The 22,407-nt window shown below is 32.8% G+C and overlaps 1 protein-coding gene across 1 annotated transcript; it reads right to left on the minus strand.

Moving 5' to 3' along the window:
- Nucleotides 1-4,404: 4,404 nt before the first annotated feature.
- On the minus strand, nt 4,405-22,349 carry LOC143065184 (protein Loquacious-like). Its single transcript, XM_076238604.1, has 7 exons — nt 22,294-22,349; nt 18,239-18,401; nt 16,866-16,965; nt 14,929-15,101; nt 10,218-10,351; nt 8,939-9,194; nt 4,405-7,159 (listed from the first exon to the last, which is right to left on the minus strand). Exons 2-7 carry the CDS (start codon nt 18,399-18,401, stop codon nt 7,023-7,025), a joined length of 963 nt encoding a protein of 320 aa, XP_076094719.1. The 5' UTR covers nt 22,294-22,349; the 3' UTR covers nt 4,405-7,022.
- Nucleotides 22,350-22,407: the final 58 nt, after the last annotated feature.

Genomic DNA, 22,407 nt, shown 5'->3' on the forward strand with positions numbered 1-22,407 from the left:
AAACGCATTTGACTAATATGTTGAACAACTGATGTTCTTTAATCCTGCTGACTGCCATTGGCGATTGCCAAATAAAATTGATCACAAGATGTAACAAAATGGATCTTAATTTAAATTTAATACTAAACAGAAAAATATAAACTTGTGGCCCAGATGTTATGCCACAAACATAAGGTGTCAATATCTTTTTTGTACACCAGATCCGGATTTCGACAATAAATGTCTCTTCAGTGATGGAAGGGATCGAAATGGTATTTGGAAGGCCATATAATTTACGCTCAATTTTAGATAGACTCTTGAATTTTAAGAGTCAATATAGGATGAACGGATCATATAAAGCGGAGGGAAAATATGATACAAGTCCAAACGAAAAAATATAAACAAGTCTAAATTGAAAACTACGTTCAAACCTATGATTGCGTTGGATAAAAACCGCAATTTTTATACGTGTGCATGTGAAACAAATTTCGTTGTAGAAGGGACTAAATATAGCACAAACAACATTTTCCAAAAGACCAAAAAGAGTGAAAAAGTATATTTAAACAAAACGCATTTGACTAACAGGTCGAACAACTGTATATATATATATATATATATATATATATATATATATATATATATATATATATATATATATATATATATATATATATATATCGCATAATACGACTTTCGTCGCAGGCAATACTCAGTTAACAAAAGAATGATAGGATTAAATGTCACGTTTACTCGGCTATTACCGTTTTGTTGTGAAATATTAATGTTTTCGTTAAAACTACTTCAAATATAATTATAATCCTACACAGCAGCCATGGTAAGATCATTGAATATGCATGTCCAGTTTGGCAGATAACATCAACGGACAATATGAAAAAAACTGGAAGCTATACAAAGAAACGGATTAACAGTCTACCTTGGACTACAAGGAACAGCAGCTAGAGAAGCAATGGAAGTGGAGGCCAATATGCCAACAATCGACCTCTGATAGGAAGAAATATCAATCCCATAAATAGCAAAAATCCAATAAAAAAACCCATGACAGAACCAATCAAACAATAGATGGAGGACTATCTTACAACCAATTATACATATGAGCGACAAGAATCTCCATTTGATAATGCTATATTTCAGGCCATAAACATGCCAAAAACAGCAAAAGCAAACACAAACTTATAAAACCAGAGTTTACCTAGAAGACAGGAGCAGATTTTATGCTGATGAGAGCACCAAACTATTAGGACCGACTAGGAAGCTCGAAAGACAGAACCGCAAAACAAACTGTTCAATGCAAACACACCGTACACAACTGATAGGAGATTGCTCAGAATCAACAGCTATTGCATTTACAGATGGCTCCTCTCAGGGAAATCGACTTTGTCCAGGACCATAAGACATATGGAGCAGGAGCAGTAATATCTACTGAGAACCACAAAAGATCTAGTTTAAAGGGACCAGTAGCTAACAGAGGTTCCATAATCTTAGAAGAACAGTCACTAGTAGCTATCTTTATGGTTTTGGAACAGTGCATTTACCCACTTAGAGAACCGTCCATTGAAGTAAAGATTCTATCAGATAGCCAGGTAGTTTTTGACTGACTCCTAACTAGAATTCAAATAACTACATCGACACTATCACAGACACCAAAGAAAGTATTTGGAACCTATCAAATAACCAGGTAGCCTTTTGGCTGACTCTTAACTAGAAGTCAAATAACTACATCGACACTATCACAGACACCAAAGAAAGTATTTGGAACCTCCTGAGAGGTGGCATACAAAATACCCTATCTTGGATTCCAGGCCATTATAATATAGCCGGGAACGAGAAAACAAACCAGTTAGAAAACGATGCAGCACAGGAGCGTATCAAGTCTAATAAATCACCAGTTCAACGTAATTACAATGTCAGATGTGAAAAGTCCAGTTTAGATGTTAACAATTAAAACTTAAATGGCACAGACGGACTAGTTAAACTAGGAGAAAACTACACGAATTAGTTCCTATTGTAGGTAAGACCCATCCACTTGATTATCCGAATCCAGTTATAGGGCGAATCATGTCGGAATTTAGAACAATATACAATATAAACACTTTCATCAGATAGATCTTCAAACAATACTAACACCAACAAAGAAAGAGACATACGAAAGAACAGCAGATATATATAATAAGAGAATATTTAAAGAGTTCAATGAGATTTCAAGATTCACTTAGCCCTAAAGAATTCAGATCTTGCGCCTATACCGTTAGTTTTCTCGTTTGAATTGTTTTACATTGTCATATCACGGCCTTTTATAGCTGGCTATGCGGTATGGGCTTTGCTCATTGTTGACGGCCGTACGGTGGCCTATAGTTGTTAATGTCTGTGTCATTTTGGTTCTTGTGGATAGTTGTCTAAATGACAATCATACCACATTTTCTTTTTTATAACCTAACACGTCCAGTTTATAGTACCAAGATGAAAAAAGGTAGCACTTAGAGACCAGTCGTGTCAACTGAATAATATTGACCATAGGATCAGGAAGGATTATTCAAGGGCTAGTGTATCCATATATTAACACAAAGATGTGTATATTTGCCAATTAGACAACTATTCATTTGAGACCATATGACATTAAATGACATTAACAACTAAAACTCACCGTACGATTTTTGACGAAGAGCACAACAGATTTAGTGCAGTCAGGTATAACAGGCCCAAAAATGACAAAATGTAAACAATTCAAACTAAAAGCGGTTCGACTTGCTTCTGTACTTATGATTGAGTTACATAACATACACTAAATATAGTTAAGACTATTGCTTATAGTATCTGACAAACAGACCCAATTAGGAAAATGACCAATGAACCACACAAATGAGACCAACATGAACACCCTGAAATCATTCGTACACCGATTATAGTTGACCTATAATTGCTTATAGTATCTGAGATCATTTAAGAAACGGAAATGACCAAGAAAATTGAACATTGACTAATGAACCATGAAACTGATGTAAAGATGAGACGATCCAGGACAGATAGCATTGTTCAAATATCAATCATTCCATAAGCCAATAATAGTTGACCTGGCTGTGATTGTAGAATCTGATTAACAAAAACCAAGAAAATGGAACATGGACCAACCAACCATGAAAGTGAGGTAAATGTCAAATAAAATCTGTTAGACAGACATATACACCGTACAATCATTTACAACCCACACAACTCAAAACTTAACATTGACCAATGAACCATGAAAATGAGGTCAAGGTCAGAGCAGCCCAGTTCTTCTAACACATACACAGACCTTACAATGAATCATTCTAGAAAATAAATACAGTTGACCTATTGCTTCAATATTCCATATATTGACAACCACATAAACAACATGCTTGTTAATACTAGTATATGAAATGAGGTCAAGGTCAGGTAAATCTTGTCTAAAGGACAATGAACCCATAAACCAAATATACATGTAGTTATTCTACTACTCATATAAGCGAGTCTCTTATTTTATTTCAAACAGTCGCTGAACAATGAAAATGATGTCAAGTATGGACATATCAATGTTGGAATTTTCTTAAGGAACACAAGGCATTGCATACAAGCTCTTCTAACTGAATTATAAATCTTTATACAAATACTGTATGCCCTCCCTAGATTGTAATCTGTTTTGTAGTATTAAAAGAAGCTGGCAAAACAAAATTTGAAAAGACTCTGGTGAACTTGACATATTATATAGTTTCTAGTCTACTGTTGGGCTAATGCTATGCTCTTTATTATTGCAATTGCATCCGTAGGATCTCAATTTTAATCCAATTCATCATCTCTACAAAGCTGTATTTTCCCTGAACCAATGTTTCAAACCAGTATATGGATGTTTTATTGTAGTTCATAGATCTAACAGTAACTTTACACATTTTATTGGATGTATAATTCATGTGGAGGCTAATTTGGCACCAAATCTGACCTTCTTATTTTCATTTTTACTGATTTCACTGAAAAACAGATTATTGATGATTATCTGAACACTATCATAGTAAAGGAAGGTTCCGTGTAACTATACATAAGCTCATTAATAGATCCAGAACTGCACAAACTATATCCTAGTAAAGGAAGGTTACAAGTAACTGTACATGGGCTCATTGACAGATTGGGGAGGGGTTCTGAGGTTTGGAACTCTTTAATGATCAATGCTTTTGAATTGGGACATATGGTTGGAAACCCCCCCTCCCCCCTTTCTAAAAATCACTGGATCCACCCTAGGGCTTCCTTAATAACAATGTTAATTAATTTCATCTTGACTTCTCAATTAGGTCAAAACGTATGTCATCGCTAAATTTGGTTCACACTTGTGTTGTGTTGCCCCTGCATTGATCCTATAATATGGGTGTAAGGAAAATATATAAATATAAAACAGGCTAAATTTTTTTAACATTTATTACATAACAACATAGAAAAAAATCTCCTTCTTCCCAGGATATGACATAACCTCACTCATGTTAAATATACAACAAACATGTTTATGTGTAAAGCACTGAACCTTGGATCATTGTTAACACTGGTACCCATATACCAGATATACTACAAAGATCTAAGACTCAGAATATTACATCAAGTAGTTACTATGTAAATACTGCTTAATAGCATAAAGTACAAATAATTTACATTAATATATAATAATACAAAACAATGGATCAGCAATGCTGGTAGCAATCTACAAGCAACAAGATAAAAAAATACTCGATTCATTCAGAGGAGATTGTTTTCAGTTATATATGCATGTGTTCTAAAAAAAAATCATTTTGAGACCATTTTCTAAATTCTAAATGATGGGAGATACATATATTTTCAAAAATAAAATGCTCCTGTAAAAAACTTTTTTAATTACTCAATGTATCTAAACCAAGTCTTTTCAAGAAATAAATTAAAATGTTTTGGCTACTAAATGACTTATTGACAAAGATAGTTTAAAAAACAGACACTGCAATAGAGAAGGGGATTTTTTGTTATTACTAACTGAATTAATAACAATTCATTATGTAGCATATAGCGAAAAACAGATTTTTACTTTTGCATAAATGTTTAAGTAAGGGTTTGGCTCTAATGTTAACCCAAATGTTAAATTTGAGAAAGTTATGAATGTCTTCAAACTAAATGGTTAGTGTGTAAAACATAATTAATGCCCTCCCTTTAAAAGTTGCGTTTGACTTCTTAATTAGGAACTAAATAAATGCAAAACTTTGAAAAAGTCTGTCTAGGTAAAAGTGTGAAATTTCAGTCATAGAGTTTTTGGACCTAAATGGAGACAGACAAAAATCAGTGTAATATAAAAGATAAGTATTTATGCATATGCTCTAAAAATAGAGGACAAATTAAAGACTAGTTGTGATAAAAAATATCAATGGATGCATAATTAATTATTTGAGTTGTAAGTTGTTGTCTCATTGATATATATACCACAACTCCTTTTAATCATATTGGTTTATCATTTAAACATGTCTCTTTACCTGAGCTCTAATATGACATTTAATCAAAACAATTTATTACACAAAATTAAAATGCCCTTTTAAAAAAACAACTTGAAATATTTGTAAAATTTATACAATGAATGAACTGCATATTTGTAAATATGGCCAGTTGATGATAAAATGATCTAAATTTATTTTATCATGAATTCAGCACCATGAGACTTTTCTATACTACACAATAAATAAGTTTTAATTTAAATTCTTCCACATGAACTTAATAAAGCAATACAAACGATATTCAATCCCTCCATTTATAAGTACTGTAAACATTTGATTTCTTCATTATCTCAACATACTTGAGCAAAAATTGATGGTCAATGAAATGTCTACTGTAATATGTAAATAAACTCGCCTGATTATATAGATACATATAGATTATTACATTGATACAAGTGGATTATCGAATTTATCCAATCGAGATAGTTAAGTTATCAATTTTAAAGTCCGAGCCTCGGCGAGGACTTTAAAATTTATAATTTAACTATCAAGATTGGATAAATCTAATAATCCACGCGTTACTATGTAATAATCTGTTTCTCTAATGATTAAAAGATAAATTTCCTTTTTTCTAAACCAAAATCCCCTTCGAGTGCCTTCCACTTTCCACGAAGTTGTCAATTTCATTAACACCTGTTAGAACATTTTGATCATTTCAGGGAGCTGAGAAAGGTTATAACCCTTTGACTCAGCCAATCATCTTCTGAGATCACCGGCAACCACACGTTGATTAAATTTTTTTTATACAATGGGTTCGGAAAGGGATATTTTTCCAAAGAATTAGAGAAACATATCTACAAGAATAAGAATGATACAATGTATTAAAGGCTAGCAAAGAATGTACAAACTTTAAAATGCACAAGAAACAATAACAAACTTTTTTGCATATACATGTATATACATGAATTATTTTCTGACAAAATACCTAAAAAAATATGAAATGTAAAAAATATTTATGCTAAAAAGCAATTCTAAACACAACCTAAGAAATATTAAGTCTATGTATTAAAACTTGAGTACAAATAGCATAAAAAATTTGAAATAGGATATTCTGAAATAATTCAACTACAATTCAAAAACAGTTTCCTTTATTTTTTCAAAGGACACAATAGCCAAACTTTCAAAAGATTGAAATTTTCTGTTTTCTTTTCAAGCCAAGAAATGTATAGCACATAAAAAATAATGAAATTTATAATAATTTAATTTATATATACATAATGTATGTTTTTGAGTTGATATATCCTAGTTGAAACACTACTTTCTACCCAATAATGTTTTACAACAATATGTTTCAACTTTTTGCATGTAGTTGTGGGAGCTAAAAGATTGTTTTCCTATACATATCTTTCACCTTCTCCATAAGTTCATAAGTCATTTCATGGCATGCATTATAAAAGATAAAATATCAACACAAAATTCTTTCATAAAGCAGTAACAAGGTAAATAAGCACAGCAATAACAAAAGACATTATTTATCCACAGTGAGGCTATGGGACAACCTGGGTTTCATCGCTATGATTTGATCATAAGTTTGAGATATTGCAATGCATTGTGGGCTGCATGAGCATGAGCATCATAAATATTCTGGCCTGACCCGTGTAGAACAGCTACTGGCAATGTTGATAACTGGACAAGACACTGTCTTAATCCTAAAATAATACAACAAAATAATATATCTACAACACACGGAATAATGGCAAATAAATAGAATACACACATACACCTATATGTTATCTTTCAACTTCTTTTTGCCATCTCTATAAAATATCTCAAAACTGTATAGTTTAGGATGGGATGATTTCATACCAACAGGGAAAGTATTTTGAATTAATTATTTCATGTACACTTTGATACAGTTTTGTTTATTATTGTCATGTACTTGGTATTCATAGCAGACCTTTGGTAATCTCAATTAAAATTTACACAATTTTTCAGACTGACTTAGAATTTGACATATTTTTCTACTGCTGAGGACTACACTTATCTATAGTAATTGTATAAACTGTCTCTAGTGTATATACTTTATTACATGTAACACAATTTTTTCCCCCATATTTTAAAATTCTCATCTCCATTTTCACAAAATTCTTTTTAACTCATTCGCCCCCAAGTGATTTCTGGAAAATCAGGCAATTTTCGAAAATTTGCAATCATATGCAAATTATATGCAAATCAGCAGACTCTTGATGCTGTAACTGATGCTCATCTATTTAACTATGTATTGAAATTTGGGGGCAGATGGCATGGGTGGGGGGTAGGGTGGGAGGTGTAAGATTTTCTCGTGGGTTTGAACCCACCCCCACTGAAAAATGGTCATTTTCCGTCTATTTTCCAATTTTAAAACGACCTTGAGAGGTGAACATTGACCAGACTGTGTTGTCATTCAAGTATTACCCTATAGTTACAGCAGTCTATTCATGCTAACTGGGAGTATATGGGACTTAAGTGTCTTGCTGGCGAATTATTATTGTCAAGTCAGGTCTGCCTAAATGTCCGTTTTTAAGAATTTTTGACAAAACGGTGACATATTTTACAGACTAGATTCTTATTGGCCATATTATACCTCTTTGTGTTCCTATACCACCTATGCATGCATTTACGATAATAGTTTATACCTACAATGACTACAAGTTACGTAGTGGCCATCAAAAGATGCCCACCCCCACCTGATTTTGGATACTTTTCACGTTTTTCCAATTTTGAACTTTTAAACGGCTTTAAAGTGCCATATTTTCATAAACAGACGTCTGAGAAGAGTTTATGGACCATGAACTGCTTGGTTGTAGTCCCTGCTATCATGAGAGTTCAGGTAGGGCAGTTAAAAAAAAGTATGGAGGGTTCATACGGGCCATCAAAGAATGGTTGTTGCCATCACGCCTACAGGCGGGATTGGGGGTTAAAGGGTTAATGTGACAACTTTCAATATTTAATCACCTTATTATAAAACTTTACTCAAAGGTTCTAGGAAAATGGGTACTGGTAGATTTATTAGAAAGTTATCTTAACTTTTTTGTCATTTGGTCTCGGTGGAGAATTGTCTCATTGGCAATCATACATCTTCATATGTTTATTTATACATTTCAAAAGGATAATAAAAGAATGAAACCAGTACATTACTGTGACACAATAAGCCATGTAAATAATAGCAAGGACAGCAATTTAAGGTCTGTTATATCTACTTCTGATCTCTTTTGTAAGTATTTATTATTGAAGAAATAATAAAGGTGAAGTCACTTTTTATTATTGGGGTCATCTTGATATGCTGGATTTTTTCATAGACAATCCCATATTGACTTTCAAGACTTTGTGAAATTGAGTAGTTTTGTTTTCTTAAATTTCAGTTTACATTATTGCACGGACATTTATTTCATTGTCCAACTTTTCCCATTTGTAACTAAAGTTATGTTCAGAAATCCTTCACAGCCTACCTGAATGACTAGTTTCCTCTATGTCTAAATAATTGACTTCAAATCTTTGAGCTTCAGCAATCTCCTGTAACATCTGACAGTAGTTTGTTGAAGGGGCAGTGAGCGAAGCATTTTTTATTTTGCCATTTTTCTTGTCAACTTTGGCAATCTTGTTGTAAAACTGTTGTATTTCTTTGTTTTGTTTGGCAGCTGGAATAGGAACACGTTTCTTCCCCTCTTTCAGAGCTGTGTATGACTGCCTCAGTTCTGTGGCACTCTGGTGGAAAAATAACAAACTTGTCAAACAATAGGCTCTTAAGAGTACACTTTATATTAAGATATAAATTTTAACTCATTAAAACTTCATTCAATGGAAAGTACATGTTATGAAGGTGTATTAGGCATATGTATAAACAAATATAACCCCAACATAATTCTATCTGGTATATCATATTCAATATGATAGACAGGATCAATTAATGTTGATGTTAAATAATTTATGAAATAAAAGTAATATTATATTTCATTTCATACCACTGAAATCTCTATAAATAATTTATGAAATAAAATTAATATAATTTTTCATAACATACCACTGTAAGCTATAACTGATGAGCTAATTTCATTTAAATGCCATGATTTTCGATTGTATTCATGGATATACATTTTTTATGAGTATTGAGGATACAAAAAATAGGTTGATTTCATGGTTCAAATTAAACAATTTTCGAAACAAACTTAGATCTTCAAAAATGTAAGAGTTATCTTATAATTTTTTTTCAACAAGAATTCATCTTATGTTCATGATGTTGGAATTCTGTTAAATATCATTTTGTCATCCATCATCTTATCAACTTATAAGTTTTCAAAGAATTGCTAACATATTTCTTTGATGAAAAATAAATGGTCATCTGCTAATTGTCAAAGAATTAACGTACATGTACTACCCATGCTTATAGCTGTTGATTGTCATATATATGCTAATCAAAGTTGGAATAACTGTTGTCTAACCACCCCCTAATCGCTAATCATAGTTGGAATAACTGTTGTCTAACCACCCCCTAATCTGTTTTATTTTCATTACAAGAAGCAAGAGCATTTGGGGGGGGGGGGGGGGTGTAGAAGGGGTCACGATCCCAAAATCCTAGGCTTAAAAACACGAAATCCCAAGGTCCAGAATTTGATTAAATTAAAATCCCGACATTCAGAAAGGGTCAATCCCGAAAATCCCAAACTTAAAAACTGAAAAACACCGGATCCTTAAGTCCTGATAAAGGTCTTCTTAGGATTTAAGATTTACCAGGAGGATGTCGTCTTCCTCCTCCTCCTCTTCAATTACTGCCTGTTCTTCTCCGTCCTGTGTCAATGATCTTATATGTGTCAACATGGCCAAAGCAGCTGCCCTTTTAGCTTCCTTTTTAGATCGTCCTGTTCCTGCAGAGAAAATGTAAACACTATTGTTATCATTATTCTAATTATTAAATTTGTCATTACAAAAGTGCTTAAAAATAATCAAAGCCAAATGTCATCAAAAGCCATTTTCCAACTTGTCAAAACCCTTTTCATAAAAAATTTTAATTTCACAAACTTTTCAAACTTTTTTCACTGCATTTAAAAAAAAATTAAACTGCAGTGTTTTAAAACTTCTAGATGTGTGTACTTTTCTTAAGCATCATCAATGCTGGCATGTGTTTCATTTGATCAGCTATCTTCACAAATGAAGGCTGTTACGTATCCCTTTTTAATTGTTTATATTTGTCATTTTGGGGCCTTATATAGTTGACTTTGTGGTGTGGTTTTTGCTCATTGTTTAAGGCTGTACAGTGACTTGTTAACTTGTATGTCATTTGATCTCTGATGGAGGGTTATAAGTTTTTTGTATATTACTGTGACTTGACTGTTTGAATTTCTCTCAAAATTCTGACTAAATTGCAATTTGTTTTATAAAATCAAACTGTTCAACTGGTCAGAAGTTTGACCAAACTGCTGTAGAAACCCTGTCAAGTTGTGAAAGTGCAAGGTGATATAATAAAGTATACTTGCAATCCTGTAAGATATTTAATTCCACTTATATGTTGATGTGAAAAAATTAGTCTAACAGTTTGTATAGATATAATATAGTCATTACCATACTAAAGGTGATAGGTAGTAATTTTGAATTGCTATAAAAATTTCCAAACTAAGCTGAATTTAATTTTTTCTTTTGGAAAACTAACTGAGCAGTTTGTTCAAATTTCTTTCTGTCCAGTTGAACAGTTAGGTTTAATAAAACAAATTGCAATTTGGTTAGAATTTTGAAAAAGTTGCAATAGGTTGAGAGCAGAAGTCACAATAAAACAACATGTACACCTTGTACTGAAATTTAATCAACTTCTGATTACTGCTTCAAACAGTATAAGCTGATGATAAAATGCAATCATAATTTCCTATCACCTTTTTCAAAATGATATTTTGCATTTTTATTTAATTTTTTAAATATTTAAAAGAGCATTATCATATAGATTTGGAGTAAAATTTAAATTATTTATGCCAATGTATTAATTTAAAATTTGGGCTGTTTGGTTCCACTTTTTACCATATATGACCAAATTACATGTGAAAACTTGGTGGTAAATGGTTAAGGTGGTGTTTTATACATTGTTCTTTCCGCAAGTCATATACCATGTAAACACTATATTGTACATTACTAATTTTCCCTTCTATACCTTTATATATAAAAAAAAAATAACTTGGAATCTGGAGAGATCATATAACATATAAACAAGAGTGCACACACTGAAATGTCTCACCTTCTTTACTAATCAATGATATTATGTTGATAGTCCTAAATATAAATCTTTATTACAACTGTCACACAAATTTAACATAAACAAAAAAAAATAAACATTGACCAATGAACCATGAACATGAGGTCAAGGTTAGATGAACCATGCCAGGCAGACATGTATAGCTAACAATTCTTCTTGCAACATATATAGTTGACCTATTGCCTATAGTTTAAGAAAAAACAGACCAAAAACACAAAAACTTAACACTGAGCAATGAACCGTGAAAATGAGGTCAAGGTCAAATAAAACCTGTGTGATTGACATATAGATCATAAAACTTTTTCCATACACCAATTTAATATAGTAGATCTATTGCATATAGTATAAGAAAAAAAGACTAAAACTCAACAAGAGTGCACACACTGAAATGTCTCGCCTTCTTCACTAATCATTCATATTATGATGATAGTCCTAAATATAAAGCTTTATTACAACTGTCACATTAACTTGATATAAACCAAGAAATCTAAACATTGACCTTTGAACCATAAAAATGATATCAAGGTTAGATGAACCATGCCAGTTAGGCATTTACAGCTAACAATTCTTCCATACAACAAATTTAGTTGACCTATTGCTTATAGATTAAGAAAAACTGACCAAAACACAAAAACTTAACACTGAGCAATGAACCATGAAAAGAGGTCAAGGTCAAATAAAACCTGCGTGACTGACATGTAGATAATAAAATATTTCCAAGCACCAAATATAGTTGACCTATTGCATATAGTATTAGAAAGAAAGACTAAACCTCAACAAGAGTGCACACGCTGAAATGTCTCGCCTTCTATACTAATTATTGATATTATGTTGATAGTCCTAAGTATAAAGTTAAGCTTTATTACAACTGTCACATAAACTTAACATTAACCAAGATAACAAAACAAAGACCAATGAACCTTGAAAATGAGGTCAAGGTCAGATGAACCATGCCAGGCAGACATGTACAGCTAACAATGCTTCTATACAACATATATATAGTTGACCTATTACTTATAGTTTAAGAAAAATAGACCAAACCACAAAAACTTAACACTGTGCAATGAACCGTGAAAATGAGGTCACGGTCAAATAAAACCTGCACGACTGACATAATGATCATAAAATATTTCCATACACCAAATATAGTTGACCTATGGAATATAGTATTAGATAAAAAGACCAAAACTCAAAAACTTAACTTTGACCACTGAACCATGAAAATGAGGTCAAGGTCACATGACATCTGCCCGCTAGACATGTACACCTGACAATCATTCCATACAACAAATATAGTAGACCTATTGCATACAGTATGAGAAAAACAGACCAAAACACAAAAATTTAACTATAACCACTGAACCATGAAAATGAGGTCAAGGTCAGATGACACCTGCCAGTTGGACATGTACACATTACAGTCCTTCCATACACCGAATATACTAGCCCTATTGCTTATAGTATCTGAGATATGGACTTGACCACCAAAACTTAACCTTGTTCACTGATCCATGAAATGAGGTCAAGGTCAAGTGAAAACTGTCTGACAGACATGAGGACCTTGCAAGGTACGCACATATCAAATATAGTTATCCTATTACTTATAATAAGAGAGATTTCAACATTACAAAAAATCTGAACATTTTTTTCAAGTGGTCACTGAACCATGAAAATGAGGTCAAGGACATTGGACATTTGACTGACGGAAACTTCGTAACATGAGGTATCTACATATGTATATACAAAGTATGAAGCATCCAAGTCTTCTACCTTCTAAAATATAAAGCTTTTAAGAAGTTAGCTAACACCGCCGCCGCCGCAGCCACCGCCCCCGGATCACTATCCCTATGTCGAGCTTTCTGCAACAAAAGTTGCAGGCTCGACAAAAAACTTAACTTTGACCACTGAACCATGAAAATGAGGTCAAGGTCAGATAACACCTGCCAGCTAGACATGTACACCTTACAATCATTGCATACAGTATAAGAAAAACAGACCAAGGTCAGATGACACCTGCCAGATGGACATGTACACCTTACAGTGCTTCCATACACTGAATATACCAGACCTATTGCTTATAGTATCTCAGATATGGACTTGACCACCAAAACTTAACCTTGTTCACTGATCCATGAAATGAGGTCGAGGTCAAGTGAAAACTGTCTGATGGGCATGAGTACCTTACAAGATATGCACATACCAAACATAGTTATTGATTACTTATAATAAGAGAGATTTCAACATTACAAAAAATCAGAACTTTTTTCAAGTAGTCACTGATTACTTATAATAAGAGAGATTTCAACATTACAAAAAATCAGAACTTTTTTTCAAGTAGTCACTGAACCATGAAAATGAGGTCAAGAACATGGGACATGTGACTGATGGAAACTTCATAACATGAGGCATCCATATACAAAGTATGAAGCATCCAGGTCTTTCACCTTCTTAAATATAAAGTTTTTAAAAAGTTAGCTAACGCCGCCGCCACCAGATCACTATCCCTATGTCGAGCTTTCTATGACAAGTCGCAGGCTCGACAAAACTTAATTTTGACCACTGAACCATGAAAATGATGTCAAGATCAGATGACACCTGCCATCTAGATATGTACACCTTGCAATCATTAATTCCATACACCAATTATAGTAGACCAATTGCAGGTCAAGGTCAGTTGACACATGCCAGTTGGACATGTACACCTTACAGTCCTTCCATACACCCAATATACTAGACCTATTGCTTATAGTATCTGAGATATGGACTTGACCACCAAAACTAAACCTTGTTCACTGATCCATGAAAAAAGGTTGAGGTCAAGTGAAAACTGTCTTGACGGGCAAGAGGACCTTGCAAGGTACGCACATATCAAATTTAGTTATCCTACTACTTATAATAAGAGAGAATTTAACATTACAAAAAATCTTAACTTTTTTTCAAGTAGTCATTGAACCATGTAAATAAGGTCCAGGACATTGGACATGTGACTAACGGAAACTTCGTAACATGAGGCATCTATATACAAAGTATGCAGCATCAAGGTCTTCCACCTTCTAAAATATAAAGCTTATAAGAAGTTAGCTAATGCCGCCGCCAGATCACTATTCCTATGTCAAGCTTTCTGCAACAAAAGTCGCAGGCTCAACAAAAAAAAAGGGGCAAAAGGGATATTCTTAGTTGAGTATTTTTGCACTAAACTCTTACCTTTCTCAGAGTATTTTCCAAGTTTAACTGAGCACGAAAACTCCCTTGCATGTGGTGGTCCCATATCACTGGAGAACTCATACACAGGTGGTTTCAGGAGACGTTTCTGAGTAAACTCCTGTAGTTCACCTACTGGGTTCCCTGGACCATCTTCGTCATTTTTGCTAGTGTCACTGAAAAAAACAAAAAACAAAATTTTATGGAAAAATGTTGAGTTATCTTATTTACTTTTCAAAATCTTTAAATTCATATTACAGTTTGCTTTCCACATTTTTTTTTACCTGAAACAAATTTTAGCACAACTGATAAATGACGACATCGATATGCTGATTTGATGAATTATTGTTTGATGTAGACAGGGTTTCCCCTGGGTCAATTATTTTTTTCGCCACCTCTTTCGCCAAAATAATATATTTTTCGCCACTTTATTATTTTTTTCGCCAAGTAACAAAACTATATTTTTCATTTAGAATTTAACTTTTTTTAACCCCCCCCCCCCCTCCCTTAAATAAGATGATTTTGCCCTATTGTGTCTATGATTTTTCTCTCAAACTTATTTTAGAGTGAACATTTTAATGAATATACACTAAACATTTACTTTAAAACAACAATTTTTTTTTTAACTTAAAACTTTTCTAAATGAGGGGCCACTATAATTTTAATAATAAAGAAGGTATAAGTCCTGGAATATAACAAAATTAATGGATATGTTTTGATTATATAATACCAGTATAGTTCGTAAGGAAAGTTTCTTTAAAAGAAAAAAATGCAGGATGTGCCCTTTTGTACTATAGTAAAGAAGTGGTTTGTACAACAAGACAAAAGATTTTATCACATGAAATTGATCCCTCATTTCATGTGTAGTCATTACATTGAAGGGTTACTCTCATTCGAGGGGTTGTTCGCAACCTTTTGGATAGATTTCTTCATAACGACTGGTTTTTTTTCTTGACCATCGTAAATGAAAAGGTTGATCCGTTAAACTATGCTTGAAACACGCGTGTCACTCAAACGACTTTAAAGTAGTCTACCTACTCAATTACCTGTATTAAAGTCAAAGGATAATTATAGTTTTAAATCGGAGATTAATTCTGATTTTGAACATTTTTCGTCACAGCAACAGCTTTCTTTTTTAAACTATCTTTAAAAGGAGAGGAGACGTCAAAAGTTTGCTCCAAACACGTGCGTCGCAAAGTGGTAAAACAATTCTGAATGTGACATTTATCGGAAACCATTTAACCATATCATTTTTACAAACAATTCAATCAACACCTTTATTAATTAGTCCTTTGTTGTCTATAGCTATAAATGCAATCAGCTGATTATTGATTTTCTGTCCAAATCTTAATGAGGTCAAGGTGAATTCCGAGTATTGTCTGATCGGGTAAAGTCCGAGAAAATCGAAAAAAGTAAAGTAGTAGATGGAGAAAAATAAATCGTTATATATTTCTTTCGCCAAATTCCTTCGCAAATGACGAATTTTTATCGCCACAATTATTATTTTTTCGCAAATTGCGAAAATGGCGACCGCCAGCCGAAACCCTGATGTAGACAATGTAGATGATTGACAGGAATTCTAAGAAAACATTTCTTATCAAGCCTTACATCTGTAAATCAATTACTGACCAAAATACCCAAATCAATTAAAACAAAAATATACATAAATAGATCTCTTAATGTCTGAAAATTCATTTTCAATAGCATTCTGAAACATTGTGTAGGATGAAATGTTCTCTTGGTAGACATAGTAACATTAGACGAAAAGACATATATAGTTTAGAGCAAAATGTTAATTTGAAGTTCTGGAAAGATGAACAGACATTGTGTAGGGTAAAATGTTAATTTGAAGTCAAATTACAGGGCCTTTTTATAAACTTTTATCAACTTATTTCAAATTTGTGAATTTCTTTCAAATATTGTCTTCTAGGTACACTGACTTTTCAGGAACAACTTCAGGTGTTTCATTGTTAGGTAATCCCAGTATTCTGTTTAATGCTGCTTGGGCTGCTGCATGCTTAGCCTTCTTTTTGCTTGATCCTGAAAATTAACAGATATTATTTGGTAAATAAAAACAAACACAAACTAACTTACATATAACAAGAGCTGTCAAAATGACAGTAAACCGTATTCTTTAACATTTATTTGTGTTCTGGCATTTATCAACATTACAAGGACCAAAACTCCTAATAGGAAATTTTAAAAGGTTTGGTTGAACGGTTCATGAGTAAATGCACAGACACAACATTTTTTAAACTTTCAAGAACCGTAACTCCTGAACGGTAAAAGTCAAAATCGTCATTATTGAACTTGACCTCCATTTTGTTGTCAGTAACAACATATTAAAATTTTAAAAGATTTGGTTGACTGGTTCATGAGTGAATGCACGGACACGACATTTTTTTAAACTTTCAAGAACCGTAACTCCTGAAAGGTTAAAGTAAAAATCATCATTATTGAACTTGACCTCCGTTATGTTGTCAGTAACAACATATTAAAATTTTAAAAGGTTTGGTTGTACGGTTCATGAGTAAATGCACGGACACAACATTTTTTAAACTTTGAAGAACCGTAACTCCTGAACGGTAAAAGTCAAAATCGTCATTATTGAACTTGACCTCCATTTTGTTGTCATTAACAACATATTAAAATTTTGAAAGGTTTGTTGAATGCTTCATGAGTAAATGCATGGACAACATTTGGTTGAAGCCCACCCGCCCGCCGTACATCCCCAAATCAATAACCAACATTTTTGACACAAAAATCTGGTTAAAAATGTTTAGTCCATCAATTTTTACTACAAATAATAAATTATATTATAACTGTTTTATGCTATAAATGACTATCAAACTGAGTGATGCAACATGGCACCTTGACATTTGCTTCTTAAAAAATATCAATTAATGAAACAAACATTATTGATCAATGCCTTAAAATATTGTAAGAAAAAAAATAATGACTCAGTTTATTATTTTATTAAAAAAAAAAAGGATCAATATACCCTGATAAATTACCCTTGTTACAAAAAAAAAACCACCATATAATTGTAAAACTTGTAGTGAACGGGACAAATCTGATAAAAAATCTCAGGAATTTATCCTTATTCATATAAATGTATGAATATCATCATTATCCAGGTCCACAGAGAGTCATATTGTAAACAATCATACATTACTGCTTCTGAGCTTAAGGCCTCTTCTGAACATTTGAAGGTCCTCAAGATGTACTTTTGATACAACTGCTAAGTTGGTTGATTAGTTGGTTTTCAGACAAAAATTAAAAACAATAACAACATTTATTTGATTGTGATTACCTTTTCCAGTGGAGACTATATCCCCAACAGTTACACTCATGATAAATATTGGTTCATGCACAGCACCTTCATTAGCCATCAGATCATATTGGGGAGTGATGCCTCTTCTGGTGCATAATTCCTGAAGGTAACTGATGGGCGTTTTACCTGCTGGAATCGCCATCTAAAACATGAAGCAGATATATTGGTAGATACATTCATGATTGTAATATGAACTACAAAGAATCTGATATTCAGTAGTTGTCATTTGCTGATGTGGTTCATAAGTGTTTCTTGTTTTTTATATAGATTAGACCATTGTTTTTCTCTTTTGAATGGTTTTACACTAACTATTGTTGGGGCCCTTTATAGCTTGCTGTTTGGTGTGAGCAAAGGCTTCATATTGAAGACCATTTACTTTTATAAATTGTTACTTGGATGGAGAGTTGTCTCATTGGCACTCATACCACATATTCTTATATCTATATAAATTGGACAAACATGTACAGTTCATTTGAACATATTCAAATAGACCTTAGAGGTATGGATATCACCGGAGAACTGTATTGTTGTCATTGTCATCACAAAAAGATTAAAAATGGCTATGCAAAATAAGCATTTAAAATTGCAAGAATCCAGAAAATTTTTACCTAATTTCAGTCATTTTTAGACAACTCAAAGTTGGTGTCCTTTTTCAAAAAAAGATTGTCAAAATCACATTACTGAGTATGCTCATACTCATAGCATCAACAAACTTGTTTTAACTGTTGCATCGCATTTACCTCATGAATTTTCTTATCATTTTTCTAAAATCTTTCAAGAGCAGTTCAGGGAAGGCAAAAGTTTAAAAATGACACGATTTTAAGGACACAAAATGATAAAATTCATGTTTCTTAAGATTTTGAAGACAAAATTAAAATCAGATGTTTTGCGACAATACTAAAATGAGTAATTCCAGACTCATTTCCGGGGTTAGTTTTGTTTATCAAATTGACAGGAAATTATAGGCTTTTTAATTTTTATCTTTGATAGTGTTTAAATATTAATGATAATCGCTGCTCTCTTTTATTTAGAATTTACGATTTAATGTCTCTTCCAGGGAATAGAATTTTACACATGTGTATTACAAAGTAAACAAAGCATTGTGTTAGCAATGACATATTACTTTTTTCTTTTAATTTTAAATAAGAATTGACAATTGTCTTAGCTGTAAAGTAATTAAATAATGGAATTTCTTTATAATATTAGTTCTGAGCTTGTGATCAATAGTCAGATGTGAATTAAAAACACAGGTAAAGAGATTAGCGATCATTAGTCAATATTTCCTAGAGACATGCATTAATATAGTTATTAGGAGGGCCCTCAGGATTATAACACTATACTGGAGTGGCAGTTTTATTACAGAAAAGTGATAACAAAACAAAAAAAAGTTCAAAATGACGATTAAGAAACCTGATCTGAAAGAAATGACCAAAATTATTTTTGTAAAAAAAGTTAATTTGTCTCAAATCCCAATGCAATCTGTCATTTAGGACATATAGATTTTAGTTTTGGTACTATATGGCAAATTGATCGTTCTGGACCCTTGGGCCATATAAAAGAATAGGTTTGTTTGCCCTATCCTGACCTACCCAGAAAAAAGCTGCCTACTCAAAATCTTTTATTGCCTTGATTTAAAAAAGTTTTTTATTTAAATCAATCAGAATAGCATGACTTAAAAACACTTCAATTTCTCTGTCGAAATAAAAAAAAAAAGAAAATGCCTACCTACCTACCCACTGTTTCCACCTTACGGTAGGGTTTGGGCAAACCAAAATATTGTTAAGTGTGGCCTTGGATATATGAATACATTTATCATTGTGTGAGGGAAAAAAAAGTTCAAACATAAATAGGAACATAATATGTTTCATTGAAAACATTTGACGAAAATAAACTACAAATGTTGACAAGCTACCCACTGGCTATAAACCAAAATTTTTTTAGGAGACATTTAGGAAAACATTGGAACCCTTCTGAGAGGCGGCATACGAACTCCCCTATCTTGGATTCCAGGCCATGCTTATATAGCTGGGGAACAAGACAGCGGACCAGTTAGCAAAATATGCAACACAGGAGGCCTCAAGTCTAAATGACCATCACAATGTCATAACAATGTCAGATGTGAAAAGTGCTGTCAAGATGTCAACAAAACTTAAATGGCAAAATAGATGGACTAGAAGCGAAACTGGGAGACAACTTTATGCATTTATTCTAGTTGTAGGTAAGACCCATCCACTTGATCATGTTGATTATCCTAATCCTAGCTACAAAATGTATAGGGAGAATCATCATTCATGTAGGAATTTAGAACAGGCTAAAATAGATTAAATAAATACAGCTATCAGATCCTTCACATTCAAATTGCGAATGTGGTGAAGAAGAAAGAACAGAACACTTTTAAACTCCACTAGTCCATACAAGATACCACCAAGAACAAAAAGAAATAAAAATCTGGAGATACATAACATCCCACAGGATGTCCAGACACTACTAGCACAAAGAAAGAGACAGACTACCATGACTACAGCACCAGTGCCTTTCCCATACTAAGAAAAAAAAAGAACAGTGAATATAAATGGAGAATATTTAAAGACTTCAGGGCGATTCCAAAAAACACTAAGCCCTGAAGAATTCGGTATCCGGTCGTTCCGGCCCCAAACCGATCCGGCCCCAAGTCAATCCGACCCAAAGTCGATCCGGCCCAAGTCGATCCGGCCCACGTCGATCCGTCCCCAAGTCGATCCGGCCCCATAATAAAATATGAATTAACTAGATTTTGGAGGAATTTGTCACAAACTTTAACAGTATAAATGAAATTTGAAAAAAGTGTCCGATCGATGATGGTGACAACAGGTCAGTGAAGTATTGGAGTACCAATTAACGAACTATTTTAAATCCATACGAAAATTAGTGTTATTGTGTCTGGTTGTATCGCAGTTTCTACATTTTTAAATTATGAAGTTATTTTCACTGATAACTTTTACTTTGAATTTCATGGCGATTTTAATTTATTAAGTTCACACACAGAATAGCTAAATAAATATTTACAGTCCAATGGATAATAATGACTTATTTAATCAAATCATTAGTCTATAATTGGTTTGTTTATTCAACAATTGTCTGATGATTGTGAACTAAGGTAATGCCACTCGTAATCACTTAATTCAGTCCAATGCTGATTAATAAAAGTTACGTAATCTGTTTTTCAACAAGAAAATGCTAATTACTGCTGATTAATGTTGATGCCTGAATTCTTTTATATACGTTTTAATATAATTATACCCAATTATCTTGAAAACTTGTAATAAAGACATAATCAACCTATTTGTTTTATACTCATCTAAAGAACATATTTTTCAAAGGCCTTTTTTACTTTTTTTACCGTACATCTTTAACATTATAATAAAAATAATAAACATTTCTGAATTACAATTAATATATATATTTATTTTTATTCCTTAGAAATATTTTTTCTTATTGGGGCCGGATCGACTTTACATGTGGGCCGGATTGACGTGGGGCCGGTTCGACGTGGGACGGATCGACTTGGGGCCGGATCGACCCGAAAGCAAGAATTCTGATTCCTTCGCCTTAACAAATGAACTCAAGTATAGAATGTGACATTATTCAGAAAAACTACAGTACCGAGTAGAAACAAGAAACACATTGAGACCAGCTGACTGAGTTGTGTCAAACTAAATATTGACCTTAGGTTCAAGATCAGGATAGAAGCTTTATTAGAGACGTTTTGACCTTAAAATCGTTCAGCTAAATGTCATTTCAGCCAGTCAACACTTTTGCGATAGTCTGGACGGTTTTCTGAGTTGGTCACACACTGAGCTGTCAAAATAACATAAATAAAAATACGCTCTGAAGTTAGAAATTAATTTTTCTAAACGGAATAATTTATCTGTATTGTGTTCAATGACAAAAACGGCATTTTTTCAAAGAAAATTGTAACGTATGATTCAGGATATTTATTTGCATAGTATAACCCCTACATTTTATTGGAAACCTTCTAAGGCTTCTTTTTTTACCTTAAAATGCAAAATTAAAAAATTATGGCACAAGCCGGAGAATGACAGGAAGTGAATTTGACATATGTCGTAAAATATGAAAAAAGGATTATTTTTTTTAATATAAACGGAATT

This window comes from Mytilus galloprovincialis, chromosome 2, assembly GCF_965363235.1.
Source record: "Mytilus galloprovincialis chromosome 2, xbMytGall1.hap1.1, whole genome shotgun sequence".
In the NCBI taxonomy this organism is placed as follows: domain Eukaryota; kingdom Metazoa; phylum Mollusca; class Bivalvia; order Mytilida; family Mytilidae; genus Mytilus; species Mytilus galloprovincialis.

Bases quoted from the DNA above. Each gene is read 5' to 3' on its own strand.
- LOC143065184 (XM_076238604.1), bottom strand. From the start codon at position 18,401: ATGGCGATTCCAGCAGGTAAAACGCCCATCAGTTACCTTCAGGAATTA. The intron at 15,102-16,865 runs GTCAGTGTACCT...TGTTTTTTTCAG, and splicing joins CCTGAAGTTGTTCCTGAAAA to TGACACTAGCAAAAATGACG. The intron at 10,352-14,928 runs GTAAGAGTTTAG...TTTTCTCTGCAG, and splicing joins TGGAAAATACTCTGAGAAAG to GAACAGGACGATCTAAAAAG.